General features: G+C 43.1%; 1 protein-coding gene across 2 annotated transcripts in view; it reads left to right on the top strand.

Annotated features, from left to right (window-relative positions):
* cep76 (centrosomal protein 76) overlaps nucleotides 1-14200 on the top strand; it is a 73832-nt gene that overhangs the window by 30941 nt on the left and 28691 nt on the right. For both annotated transcript variants that reach the window (XM_034173868.1, XM_034173869.1), the window contains exon 8: nucleotides 12030-12218. In XM_034173868.1, coding sequence (XP_034029759.1) covers nucleotides 12030-12218 — 189 coding nt within the window. The remainder of the gene's footprint in view (nucleotides 1-12029; nucleotides 12219-14200) is intronic.

The following is a 14200-nucleotide window of genomic DNA, read 5'->3' as shown; positions in this document are numbered from 1 at the left end:
TGAGATATACTGTATATGTGTTCTTGATTTTAATTAAGATCAGTGTGTTTGGACATTTTTGAAAAATTGATCCACATTGCGAATAACAACAACACCCCCCCCCCCCCCCCCCCCCCCGTGACCATGAAAAGAAGTCATCCACATCTGGACCCTGATCATCACCAACATCCTCTGCAGAGTAGATCATGGTGTTTTGTTGCAATAGACTGTTTTTTGCATATCAGAAAAATAGATGCATACCACTGAAAACATTACCTCCTGGACGTATGTGATGTACGTATGTACAGGTCAGAACAAAAGTCTTTTTCATGCTTTTATGTTTAAGAGGCTGGAGTTTTTGTGGATAAATGAGCTGTCAGGCAGTTTCAGTTCATGCAAAATCCTGCTTGAGTCTTAAAGTGTTTAAGGTCGTTCTCCCATTGTAGATTTTTGATACATGATTGTGTATGTTTCTGAAGCAATAAATAAAAAATTCAGTACCCAGTCAGGGTTTAAAAATTAAGTGTCACCTGTTAAAAGTAGCACAGAAAATTATGAGCAATTGGAAAAGTTCTAAACATGTTTAAAAAAATTAGGATGTGTGGCATCAGGATCAGCTGCATTCTACAGCTGAATAACCAGATAGTGTAACTGGAGCAGATTTGGGGGGAGGGGGTGTTCCTCTGTAAATGTATGTGATATTGGACGAGTGGGTACAGCTTGCAGTAATCAGGCTGACTGTTCTCTCAGCAGAAGCCTCTCTCTGATACTCCTCGGCAACATGAAACCCTTGAAGAACATGTCGTGTTCTTCAGCAGTTCTTGAGATTTTAATATTTACATTGACATTTAGTTGGAAAGCCTCTCAATTCCCCAGGAGACATTAGAGGACTTGGCTGAGGATAGGGAAGTGTGGGATGAGCTGCTTGGTGCCACCGTGACCCGGATAAGCGGAAGAAAATTAATGAATTCAGCTTGATGGAAAAGTATGGGGGGGCGGGGGGAAGGTGGAAGTACTTCATTTTCTGATGTATAAGTTGTGGGTTTATTTATTTTTTTTACTTGTGTGGGAGGTTCTGTGACTTACTATATTCTTGTACAACTTGTATACTGAAAAATCACACTTTCTAAAAAATGAGTAATAATAATTATATAAGCGAAGTGGAGCACCGTGAAGCTCTCTCATGGTACACTGAGTCCCAAACAGGAAGTGCTAAATTTTGAGTTCACAGTGAAGCAGGAAATGTGAAATGTTGAACACTTTCTGGATTGACATTTTAAAGTAAATCTTCAACTGATTTTCAAGATATTAACAAGATACTGGTAAAAAAAAAAGTAATAGAAAGTATTGTTAAACCACTTGTTTATATTTGTAATTTATCTTTTATAACGGGAAAATTTCCAAGCAAGATGAAAATGGCTAACGTTGTTCCTCTTTTTAAAAGTGGAGATAAACACATTTTTACAAACTATAGACCAGTCTGTCTACTCCCACAATTCTCTAAAATTTTGGAAAAGCTATATGACAATAGATTACAGTCATTTATTAGAAAGTATGAAATTCTCAATGAATGTCAGTATGGTTTTAGGAGTAAGCGGTCCACTTCAGTGGCAGTAATTGAAGCGATAGAGGAGATAACCAATGCTATGGAGAGAAAGAAATATGCAGTTGGCATTTTTATAGATTTAAAGAAAGCTTTTGATACTCTTAATCATTCAATTTTGATTAAAAAATTAGAAATGTATTAGGGGAGTTGCATTGCAATGGATACAGAGTTACTTAACGGAGAGAAAGCAGTTTGTGAAAATGGGTGAGTTTCCTCAAATAACTTGGAAATTTTATGCGGAGTACCCCAAGGTTCAATTTTGGGAGCAAAACTATTTAATTTGTATATAAATGACATATTTAAGATTTCCAAAATAATGAGAATGATTTTATTTGCGGACGACACAAACATATTTTATGCAAATGAAAATTATAGTGAACTTATCCATATTATTAATGAGGAACTGAATAAACTAAAACGTTGGATGGACACAAATTATCTTTAAATCTAGATAAAACTAAAATTATGTTTTTCAGAAATTACAAAGTAAATTGTAAGTTAAAGATATGTATAAATGGTGTTCAAATTGAAAAAGTATCAATTTCTTGGTGTAATAATAGATGAAAAAATAAGCTGGAAAAAGCACATTAGATGTATACAAAGTAAAGTTTCCAAAAGTCTCACAGTTATTAATCAAGTTAAATATTTGTTAGAGCATGATGCTCTTCGTGTGTTATATTATACATTGATTTTGCCATATTTAACTTACTGTATAGAAGTATGGGTTAACAACTATAAGAGTTGTCCCCTCGTTATATTACAAAAACGTGCAGTTAGAATTTTGCACAAAGTAGGATATCTAGACCACACAATGGAATTGTTTATCAGGTCAAAATTATTAAAAATGACTGATTTGGTAAAATTTCATACTGCATTAGTAATGTATAAAGCTAATAAAAATGAATTGTCATGTAATATTCAAAAACTGTTCTGTAAGAAAGGACAATATGGATTGAGGGGATGTGGTACCTTTATAGTACACTATGTAAGAACTACTCAGAAAAGTTGGTGCGTGTCGGTATGTGGAGTGAAGTTATGGAATCATTTGGACAACCACATTAAACTGTGGAAACATTTATAAGTTCAAAAAGAAATATAAAGAAATTATGTTATGAATGTATATGTTTTGTTTTTATATCTGTATAGCAAAAAATGAGTGTCTGAGGGTATGCGAATGAGACTATCCCCCAATCTGAATTCTGTTTTGTTCCCCTTCCCCTTGGCCCTACCCCTACCCCTACACCTACCCCTTTAAAACAAGGGGTAAGGCGAAGGGATATGCCTCTAGCCCTATGAATTGAGACACCCCTCCGCCTTAGGAGAAAAAAAAAAATGCCCGTGTCAAACTGCCGTCTTCACTGTTTAACATGGCAACCGAAATGCAACTTGTTGCAGTAGCCTGTTTGCTCTTTTTATTTTCTCACCCTTCTGCGTAAATGCAAAGAAATAGAAGTCGCAGATTTCTTCGATGCATTGCAATCATGTCATGTTAATTAATTTGTAATTTACAATAATAATAATTAATAGTATTAATAATCAATTAATTAGTAATTGATTAATGTTAATAAAACTAATAATTAATCAATAATAGTAATTAATATTGTTTGATTAATCATGAATTGATTGATTAGTAATTAATTCATTAGTAATTAAAATAATTTATAATAATAATTTATTAATTTATATAGCGCCAAATCACTACTAATTGCCTCAAGGCCCTTCACAAACATCATTTAAAAGCAGAATAAAATGAAATAAGATTAAAACACAATAAAAAATTTAAAACATAAATAAGTAAAAGAAGTAAAATAAGAAAAAGAATAAAAAGACACTATTTAAAATAAATAAACACTTGAAATATATCACTCTGTGTGCAATGAATGTATAAAAGTTTCACTTTTTGAATGGAATTACTGAAATGAATCAACTTTTTCATGATATTCTAATTATATGTCCAGCACCTGTATTTATGATATGGGCTGCATCTAGTTCTGTTAACCTTATATTTCTTTTTTAAATTCTCCCATTTTTTGCATCCAGCCCTATTTCCTTTAGAAGTTTCCTTGACAAATAATAGTAGTCTATTAGGACATCAGGTTATGTGTTACACATATATGTGTGTGTTTATATTTTCCAGCTTATTCCCATTGATGAAACTTCTTCTCCTTTCCTACCTGAAAGCTTATTAGGAGTCGAGTTTGTTCAGGGCTCCGTTTGTTTACAAAATACACACATGCATTACAGACCTTGAAATCCAACCGCAGGGATCGATATTATCCAAAGATTTATGAACATACAAATTAACGTGCTTATCCTTTATCATGATTTTCTCCGTTGTGAGAAATAAAAGTGTCTCATCGTAGCGTTCATGTGTATGTGCATTGTAACGCCTCAGTGCACGAGCGAAGTTACGATATTCTTCAGAACGACAATATACGCAACATGCATCCAGCAGCATACACGTTGCTGTCATAGACAACTGCCTGTAAAGTTTTTTGGCAAGTTATAACTTTCTAAACAGCGTAGTTTGTAATGAAAGCCGCTTCATTTGTGCGGCTCTTTCTGCGCCATGTTTGTTTCTTTGGAGACAGCGGTAAGCTCCTCCTACCCCTCCAAATGGAGTGTGCATCCAGATTCACTCCAAATGGATGGGTTTGAAGCCCTCTGCCTTCCTCTCCGCCTTGCTCCAAAAACAGAATTGAGACACCCCTCTGTCTCTCGTGCCCGCGCAAAACGGAGGGGAAGGGGTAAGGGGAAGGGCCAAGGGGTAGAATTGAGATTCAGCCTATATGTGCCTTAAAACTTGAAAAAATAAACTTAAAACTTGAAATTTGAAACTTGACACTTCCTGGATTGACAGTAGACAAGATCTCGTGGAATCTCGCAGGAATTCAGTGGCAAGTTCACACTGAAACAGGAAGTGCCAAATTTTGAGCCCATAGAGAAACAGGAAATGTCAGATGTTGAACACTTCCTGGATTGACAAGACAGGAGATCTCGTGGGATCTCATGAGAATTCAGTGGCGAGTTGAGAATGAAACAGGAAGTGCCAAATTTTGAGCCCACAGCGAAATAGGAAATGTCAGATGTTTAACACTTCCTGGATTGACAAGACAAGAGATCTCGTGGGATCTCACGGGAGTTTAGCGGCAAGTTCACACTGAAACAGGAAGTGCCAAATTTTGAGCCCACAGTGAAACAGGAAATGTCAAATGTGTTTAACTTTGGAAATATTTTTTTTATAATTCCCACCCTAGTTTTGAGCTGTTTTTTTTTTTTATAACCTGTTCTTTCACTCAAAATAACTTGCTCAGTGAACATAATAAAATTATGTAAGGTATTTCCACCTAAGTAAAATGCCAACATGTTGGGCCATCATGATAAATTTGCATTTCTGTTACCTAATTACCATAGTTCAGGCCAAATTGATTTGTAAAGGTAAATGTACACCTAAATGTAAATTTGTTGGGTCAGCATGATGAATTTGTGTTACTGTTACTCAATTACCGTGGTTCAGACCAACTAGATTTGTAAGGGTAAATGTAACAAAAATAAAAAGTAGGACCCTTTGACTGCTCCCAGGGTCGCCACAGCAAATCTGAAGTGTGTCTGCATGTTGAATTGGCATGGGTTTTATGCCACATGCCCTTCCTGATGCAACTCTGCATTACTTGGAGAAATGTGTTAGGGGTGGGGTTTGAACAGGAAACCTTCTGTACTGAAACCAAGCACACTAACCTCTTGGCCATTACCCTTGCCCTGGGTGAATGTAACACACTGATGTAATGTCCTTGGGCCATTCAGACTTGTTTGTTATGATTCTGAGTTACTTAATTCATTAGGGTAGTTACAACTACCTTTAAAATAGTACAGTTACATGTCAACTTTGCTGTGTTGGATCAGCACAATTTATTCAGATCCACCTTGGATTTGCTGTGGTGACCCAGAGCGCAAACAAAGGGGCTGTTTTTTTGTTACATTTATCCTTACAAATCTAGCTGGCTTGAACCATGGTAATTAAGTAACAGTAACGCAAATTAATCATGTTGACCCAACAAATTTATATTTAGGTCACTCAGCAAACTTGTTTCTGGCTATGTTAATGCATTTTACTTGGGTGGAAATACTTTCCATAATTTTATTATGTACACTGAACAAGTTAGATTTTAAGTTGTTGCATGTTATGTTAAAGCTACATGATTCAAATGTGTTTACCCGTAAAACTTGATTTTATATCATAGAAACTACATGTTAGACTTGGGTTCATGTAACATAAAAACCAACGACAGCTATGTTGGTTTTTTGAGTGTAGGTATGTTGTTTTTGCTGTTGTATTTAATCCTCTGTAAGGATTCTGTGTAACTTTTTGTTTTTCTCATTAAATAAAGTAAAATGTTGAACATTTTCTGGATTGACACTTCCTGGTTTGACAATGAACGCGATCTTGTGGGATCTCGCTGGAATTCAGTGGCAAGTTGAGACTGAAACGGGAAGTGCTAAATTTTGAGTCCACAGTGAAACAGGAAATGTCAAATGAACACTTCCTGGCATAGGTGTAGCTGGGTTGCACCACTGAACTATACACTATGTGGAATGGCCGTCATGGCTGAACGAGTGAAGCCAAACCGCTGCTTTGTCGGCCATCATGCTTCCCCCAAAAGGCACAAACGCCGCACAGTGGAATCAGGTCGATAGTATAGGGTCAAACTCACCAATTTCTGCAGAATGAAGCCCTTCGTCGAGTTATGTAATATTATAAAGCTCTGTTAAGGCCATTTATAAGACTTGTACACGTAGTGTAGTTTTTGATAGATTACTAAAGTAAATAGAAACAAAAACTTGTTAAATCTATGGACATTATAAGCTCTTGCAATGCAACACTATTTGAATACTTTCTATCATATTATACACTTGTGAACACACACAAAGCCCCCCCCCCCCCCCCACACACACACATGTTCATTTGACTCAAAACACCCCCCAAACGGTGCACATCAATCACAATCAAACGCACAAATACTTTTTAATGTTGTGCACACACACATAAAGGCACACAAGTAATTGGTCAATCAGTTAAAATAAATATTAGAATGTATTTTAGTTTTGCAGAAGTAGGAACATTGCAACAAATCACAATCACAGTTGATGTAAAGCAGTCAATCCATTCACACGTCAATGTACACGCTATCAAATTGAAAATTAACTGTGACAGCTTTAGTGTCTGAAACAACAAAATACAACTAGAGCAATGGCCCAATTTTAAATGAGTTGTTTACATTTCAAAACTTTACAGCATCTGATTAACACATTTTGAAAAATACCTTTTTATGTATGTACAGAGCGTGTACTCACTTTCATCATCAGATGGAGCAGCATCTTATTTAGATCCAAAGTTAAAAAAAAAAAAATAGTATAGTAATATTATTCGATAATGCTCTATAGAAGTTGACATTTTCAAAGAAGCCAGACCAAGTTAGAGGCTGAAAATTTCTAAATGTATATTACATGTATTACATAATATATGTATTATTATTATATTATATCATATTACACATATCATTACACTATTATATTATTTTATATATTTTGTTTTACTGTATAATATATGTATTATATGTATATTACTGAATAATCAGATCTGTTGGATAGGACTTGATGTTGATATCCCTTAATAAATACTTAAGGCACCGATGAGACTCCATGGGATGGTCAATTGAGTGATGGCATCCTTTGGGTTGTCAAGTGGGCGCCCTCCTTCTTGGGTGTTTTGCTGATAAGCCCACGACACCTCCAGAGGGTTCAGCAGTGAGTCCCAGCATCCCAGGTTCACTCCCTGGATGCCATCACCTCACTTGAAGGCCCAGACTGAGTCTTTCCTTTTCATCCACAGCCACTGGCTTCCCTTTTCAGCAGCGGTGCAGAGGTCTTTGACTGCCTGCCGATGGGCCTTCCCTCGCACTCCCATCTCCCTGAGCAGCCTGGATGTTGAGGTGGCTACAAATCCTCTGCAACCTACTTCCACTGGTCATACCTTCACATTCCAGCCTTGTTGTTGCGCATCGGCTGCGAGTTCAGCGTACCTCAACCTTTTCCGCTCATAGGCTTCCTCCACTGCGCCCTCCCAGGGCACAGTGAGCTCAATGATGTAAACTAGCTTGAACGAGGATGACCACAAGGTCTGGTCACAGGTTGGTGGTTGTGATTTCCACTGGGAAGCAGAGTTTCTTGTCCAAGTCTGCCAGCAGCTTCCAGTCCCGCGCTCTGCCCAGCTGACCAGTTTCTAATCTTGCAGTTCTGAGGGTGGTTTGCCGCTCGCCCTCCCGAACAGATGATGTTGGCTGCCAACGGGAATGAAGGGGGAGGAAGGGCATTCACACTTGTCCGCCGACTTTCCAACACTGCCGCAAGACACTTTAGCACTTGGATATGCCGCCAGGTGTAACGGCCTTGGGTGAGGCTGGCCTTGCATCCCACTAACGTGCTTCAGTGTTGCTGGATTTGGGCATAGAGGGCACATGGGGTCTTCAGCATACCACTGGCTTAGGTTTGCGGGGGAAGGCAGGACATCATAGGCAGCCCTGATGGTAAAGCTCGCCCTGAATGCCTCCATCTCCCATAGCTCTTTCCAGGAGATCTTCCTCTTCTCCAGTCCTTCCCATGCCATCCACTGCCCTTGCTTCACCTGCGCCACAGGTGAAGCTTCCTCCTCCTGACGTACCTCCTGGACCACCAGCTTGCGTCTCTGAGATGGAGAAGCCTTGCTCCACACCAGTCCACTGGCCCCAAGTCCAAGACCACTCCTCCCCTCCTGCACTCGGCCCACAATATCTTTGTGTCTGAGTGCCGCCTTTGCCTGCTCAGTTGCAGTCAGCGGGGTCCACCTCCTCCCAGTGGCCAGGATTGGGGCAGTTTGGGCTACAACTGGATCACTCGAATCCAGTAACATCATCTCCAGCCTGACTTTGGCACACTTATACTCCTCTGTCAGACTGGAAATGGACAGTTGTAACATCCCTTTGCCGTAAAGTCTAATACTGCTGAGGCACCTAGGAAGGCCAAGCCACCTCCTTACATATGAGCTGACCAGTCTCTCCAGCTTTTCCACCTTTGAGAGTGGGACTTCATAGAGGGTAAGTGGCCATAGGAGACGAGGAAGTAGCCCATACTGCATGCACCAGAGCTTCAGCTTGCCAGGAAGCAAGGTTCTGTTGATGTTCTCCAGACCACTGGCTACTTCCTTCCTGAGCTACGCCACTTGCTCGTCGTCTTTAAGGGAGGCATCATACCAACAACCTAGCCTTTTCACTGGCTTCTCGGAAACAGTTGGAATGGGTTCCTCACCAATGTGAAAGCGGTGGTCTGACAGCTTTCCCTTGATGATGGAGATGCTTCTGGACTTGCTCGGCTTGATCTTCATGCAAGCCCGCTCAGTGTTTTCCTGGAGCTTTCCTAATAGCCGTACAGTGCAAACCTTGGTCGTGGTGAGAGTTGTGAGGTCATCCATGTAGGCTTTGACCGGTGGCAGCCTCAGCCCAGGTCTTATTAGCTGTCCGCCAACTGTCCATCTAGATGCCCGAATGATGACCTCCATGGCCAGGGTGAAGGTCAACAGGGAGATGGTGCAGCCTTGACAAGGGTTGTGAGAGCTGCTGGGACTCTGAAGTAGTCAAAGGCTGTCCACAGGAGGTTGTGAGGGACTAAGCCAAAGGCGTTTGCAAGATCCAGGAACACCACATGAAGATCTTTTCCCTCCTTTTTGGCGACCTGGATCTGATGCCAGATGATACTAGCATGTTCTACACAGCCGGAGAAGGCTGAGATGCCTGCTTTCTGGATTGACATGTCAATCAGGTTGTTCCTTTGCAGGTTCCCTGCCAGTCTGTGAGCGACCACGCTGAAGAAGATTTTTCCCTCCACGTTTAGAAGGCTGATCTGTCGGAACTGCCCGATCTCTGACGAGTCCTGTTCCTTGGGGATAAGGATCCCTCCAGCTCTCTGCCAGGATGTTGGTATCTCCTTCTTTTGTCAGACAACTCTCATCAGTTTCCAGATGAATTGCAGGGCATCTGGTGCATTCTTATAGAGCCTGAATGGAACTCCTTTGGGACCTGGAGATGATGCAGCCTTTGCTCTACGCACCATTTGTTCTACCTCACTCCATTATTATGGATTCAGGTAGATGGATTGATATTATATTATTATATATATTATATGTTTTACTGTATAATATATGTATTATATTATATGTATATTACTGAATAATGTATATTACTGAATCTGGCCTGTCAACTTCATGGAAAACTCATAATAATAAAGCAAAACTGAAAATCCTGCAAGTCCTCTCCCACGATTTTCAGGAGTATCATGATTTGTGCAATTAATTGCAGTGCAAGACGGCATTTTGCAGTGCAAACAAAGCTAAATCAAATCAAAGAAAGCTAAATTGGTCATTATTAATCTAAATTGTGCGTGTGCGACGAGCGTCTTTTTTATATCGGCTTTCGAAGTTCTGGGGGACACAAGATGGCGTTTTCTGTACTTCCGCCGGCTTCACGCCTCAGCGGCCAATCAAGGTGCAGCGATCGATCGGCCCATTCCATGTAGTGTATAGTTCAGTGGGTTGCACTGGACTCCCCTGAAATCTGATTGGACACCCCAGGTGCCACCCAGATGATTGACATGATTAAAAAATGCTTAAAGTGGCAGGGGGTTAAGTACAGAACCTTACCATATCATATGGACCACTCCAGCACGTCAGAAGCCAAGCGGCCGGCCACGAGCGACGACGGAAGCGGGTCTTGGACGCAGGGCCCCGGGGGAGCCAGGAGAAAAGGGGCAGCGGAAGGGCACGGGGACCAGGAAAGGCAGCCCCCATAGCCACCGGGCAGCACATCAAACCACCGGAATGCACCCCCCCCCCCCCCCACACACACACACAGGGTCACAGGGAGCCACCCCAAACCCAAGGGAAGCACACAGGGCGCCGGCATGGGCCCACCAATAGGGGGAGCCCCAGAACCACGCCACCTGGGCCACGGCCCCCGAGGGCGGGAGCGAGCGGCGGCAAGGACGGGGAGCAAAGGAGCCACCGCAACCAAATCCAAAGCACAAGGTAGGGACCACTGAGCCACAGGAGGGTGGGGCCCAGCCCCAAACAAGCGGTGAGACACGACCCCGCACCCAGGAAGAACACAAGGCCCTCCGACAGCCAGACCCCCAAGCCCCCCAACCTACCCCCCACCCCGAATGCCACCCCAGCCACCAAAACCCATGACCAGGAGACCGCCCGAGCGAGACCCATCCCGCGGACACCACGATCCCCCATCCCCGCAGCAGCCGCCGGACCCCCAGCCAACATCCGCGCCCCACCGCCACCGCCCACCCCCACAACGGGCTGCGGGAACCTAGGCCCCACAGGCCCAGAGCAGGGCCAGGGGACCACGGCAGAACCGGCGAGGCAGACTCCCTACCCCACAACCCCAGACATCCACAGCCACCTGGGGCCAACCCCACGTGCCACGCTCACCCTACCTCAACCCCACTATAGTTGTTACAATTAATCTCCCTTGCTGTGTATGACCCCCTAAGTGTGCAAAGATAAAGTGCATTAAAAGCAGGGCAAGAGATGGCAGGTGGCAGACTGCCTTGGGTGACCACGGCACAACGCTGTGCCACAGCCAGCCCTGCAAACCACCACCGCCTAGTGACCCCCGACTCTAAATTGGTGAAGGTGTTTACTAAATGTGTAGAAGTTTAGGTGTGTGTATTAAAATTACAAGGCAGGGGTGGCGGATGGAGATTGCAGTGGAAGGCTGCAGTGCACAGCTGCGGCACAGACTGCCCTGCAAATCCATCCCCAACAACCCTACTGCAAATCATGTGAACCCTACAATGTGCTATTTACAACCCAATATGATGTGTGTACAGGTGCTAACCTGGTGAAGTGCATTAAAAGGGAGTGACACGTGAGGCCCAACCCCAAGCTAAAGAACTTTATTAATCCTGAAGGAAACTGTCATACAGTAAACATTGCTTTTTTTTTTCTTTTTTTTTACAATGAGAACAATTTGTACAGCATGTTTGTGTAACAGAAAAACTCTGATCGTTATGTATTCATTCTGCAGAAGGGGGAGGAGTTATACAGTCTGATTGCCACAGGTAGGAATGATCTTCTGTGGCGTTCTGTGGTGCACCTCGGTGACCTCAGTCTTTGGCTGAAGGTGCTCTGACAGGACGTCAGTGTGGCATACAGGGATGTGTGAGGTGTTGTCACAGATGGTGTGCAGTTTTCTCAACATCCTCCTCTCAGACACCTCCATCACAAGATCCAGCTCCACCCCAAGACAGAGCCAGCCCTCCTGATAAGCTTGTTAAGTTTGTTCATGTCAGTGATTTGTTTTTTCCTTAAAACTTCTCATAATTTTGTGTGTTGTGCGCTCTGCAGGATGAGAATGGTGTCAGCAGGCCAGTGTGCTCGTATGTGCGCGTTCTCCGAGCCGGCCGAATCCTCGAGAGCCCGCGACAGGCAGCTCGCTTTGTCAGCCTGCTGGCCCACGAGAAGGCCCCGGTGGTGGGAGGCGGCGGTAGACAGGAGCAGTGGAGCACAGTCATGGCTTTCCTCTCCAGAGGCAAGGTGAGTGACACACACACACACACACACACACACACACACACACACACACACACACACACACACACACACACACACACACACACACACACACACACACACACACACACACACCCACACACTTACACAGTTCTGATCAGTGCACAGTTAGTGTCTGTGCCTGTAAGAATGATGATCTGCCTGTTCCCTGTCTCTGAGGACCGATCTCAGCCTGTATTCCAGTGACTGACTGTCTGTCTGACAGAATGTGCAAAGATTGTTAGAGTGATGAATGTGTGTTACATTTCTGTCAGGATGAAATTAAAGGGGATTGGGAAGGGGAGAGTTACAGTTTGTGATCTAAAAAGTGCCCTTCTAATTTTATAGAACTCTGGGGCCACAGTACAGTAGCACTGTACAGTTTAGTGTGGATTGCTTAATTACTGTGGCTGTGCATAGTAAACACAGACATGCACACACGTTCAGCTTTATATATTAGATATATGTTATACAAATAATAAATGTTTGGTAGTGCAACGGTAAGAATATTTCATGAGGTGGAATATTTCATCTTTCACCTCATGAAATATTCTTACCATTGCACAAATGAAAAGAACATTCATTATTTGTTTTATATATATATATATATATATATATATATATATATACGAGGTCTATTAGAAAAGTATCCGACCTTATTATTTTTTCAAAAACTATACGGATTTGAATCACGTGTGATTGCGTCAGACAAGCTTGAACCCTCGTGTGCATGCGTGCGTTTTTCCACGCCTGTCGGTTGCGTCATTCGCCTGTGAGCAGGCTTTGAGTGAGGAGTGGTCCAGCCCCCTCGGCGGATTTTCGTTGTCAGGAAATGATTTGGGCTTTTTTTCCATCAGAATTTTTTCAGAAACTGTTAGAGACTGGCAGCTGGAAACCATTCAAAAAATTTATCTGGCTTTCGGTGAAAATTTTACGGGCTTCACAGAGAATAAGGACTGTTACTACAGCTTTAAGGACGGCTTTAAGGGCGCTCGGCGCGCCACGCTCCGTGCCGCCATCGAGAGCCACAAACCACCGGATCATTTCTAAACGGATGCCTCTGTGGATCCGAGACCATCGTGTGCACTTTCTCTGGTTATCACAAGAGCTGGACATCAGCCATTTTCCGGCAGATTTCACTTTTAACAAGAGATTTTGTCATGGAAAGCCGAGCGGAGTCTTCGCGCGTCACGACCGATTTGCTGATGGAGCGAGACAAAGGAACACCTCCGTTTTGGTCTCACAGGACGGCTTTGAGATGGCGTTCAGACAGCTGTCGGTGGTTTTTCCATCGAGTGATTATCCAAGAAATTGTGGATGTGCCTGGACATGCCAGAACATGTCCCGTGAGGCTTCATCACGGCGTTGCTTTGCGCCATGCGGCACCGCCGCGACGCGCAGAATTCCTCTGCACGTCTGTCTCAATGTGCCGAAAAAGTGCTGATGTCCACGTCTTTTCACAATTCCTGTGCTAGTCAGACGATGTCCCGGATAAAACACAGCGTCCAGTTTGGAAATGAACGGCACATTCCACTGTTACAGGAGTTTTTGTCATGGAAAGAGGAGCAGAGGCTTTGCGCGTTGCGGCGGTGGCGCATGGCGCACAGCAACGCCGTGATGAAGCCTCACGGGACATGTTCTGGCATGTCCAGGCACATCCACAATTTCTCGGATAATCACTCAATGGAAAAACCACCGACAGCTGTCTGAACGCCATCTCAAAGCCGTCCTGTGAGACCAAAACGGAGGTGTTCCTTTGTCTCGCTCCATCAGCAAATCGGTCATGACGCGCGAAGCCTCCGTTCGGCTTTCCATGACAAAATCTCTTGTTAAAAGTGAAATCTGACAGAAAATGGCTGATGTCCAGCTCTTGTGATAACCAGAGAAAGTGCACACGATGGTCTCGGATCCACAGAGCCATCCATTTAGAAATGATCCGGTGGTTTGTGGCTCTCGATGGCGGCATG

Source organism: Thalassophryne amazonica, chromosome 7 (genome assembly GCF_902500255.1).
Source record: "Thalassophryne amazonica chromosome 7, fThaAma1.1, whole genome shotgun sequence".
NCBI lineage: Eukaryota > Metazoa > Chordata > Actinopteri > Batrachoidiformes > Batrachoididae > Thalassophryne > Thalassophryne amazonica.
Note: the sequence above shows the minus strand (reverse complement) of the source record. Positions and strands in the feature narration are given on the sequence as shown.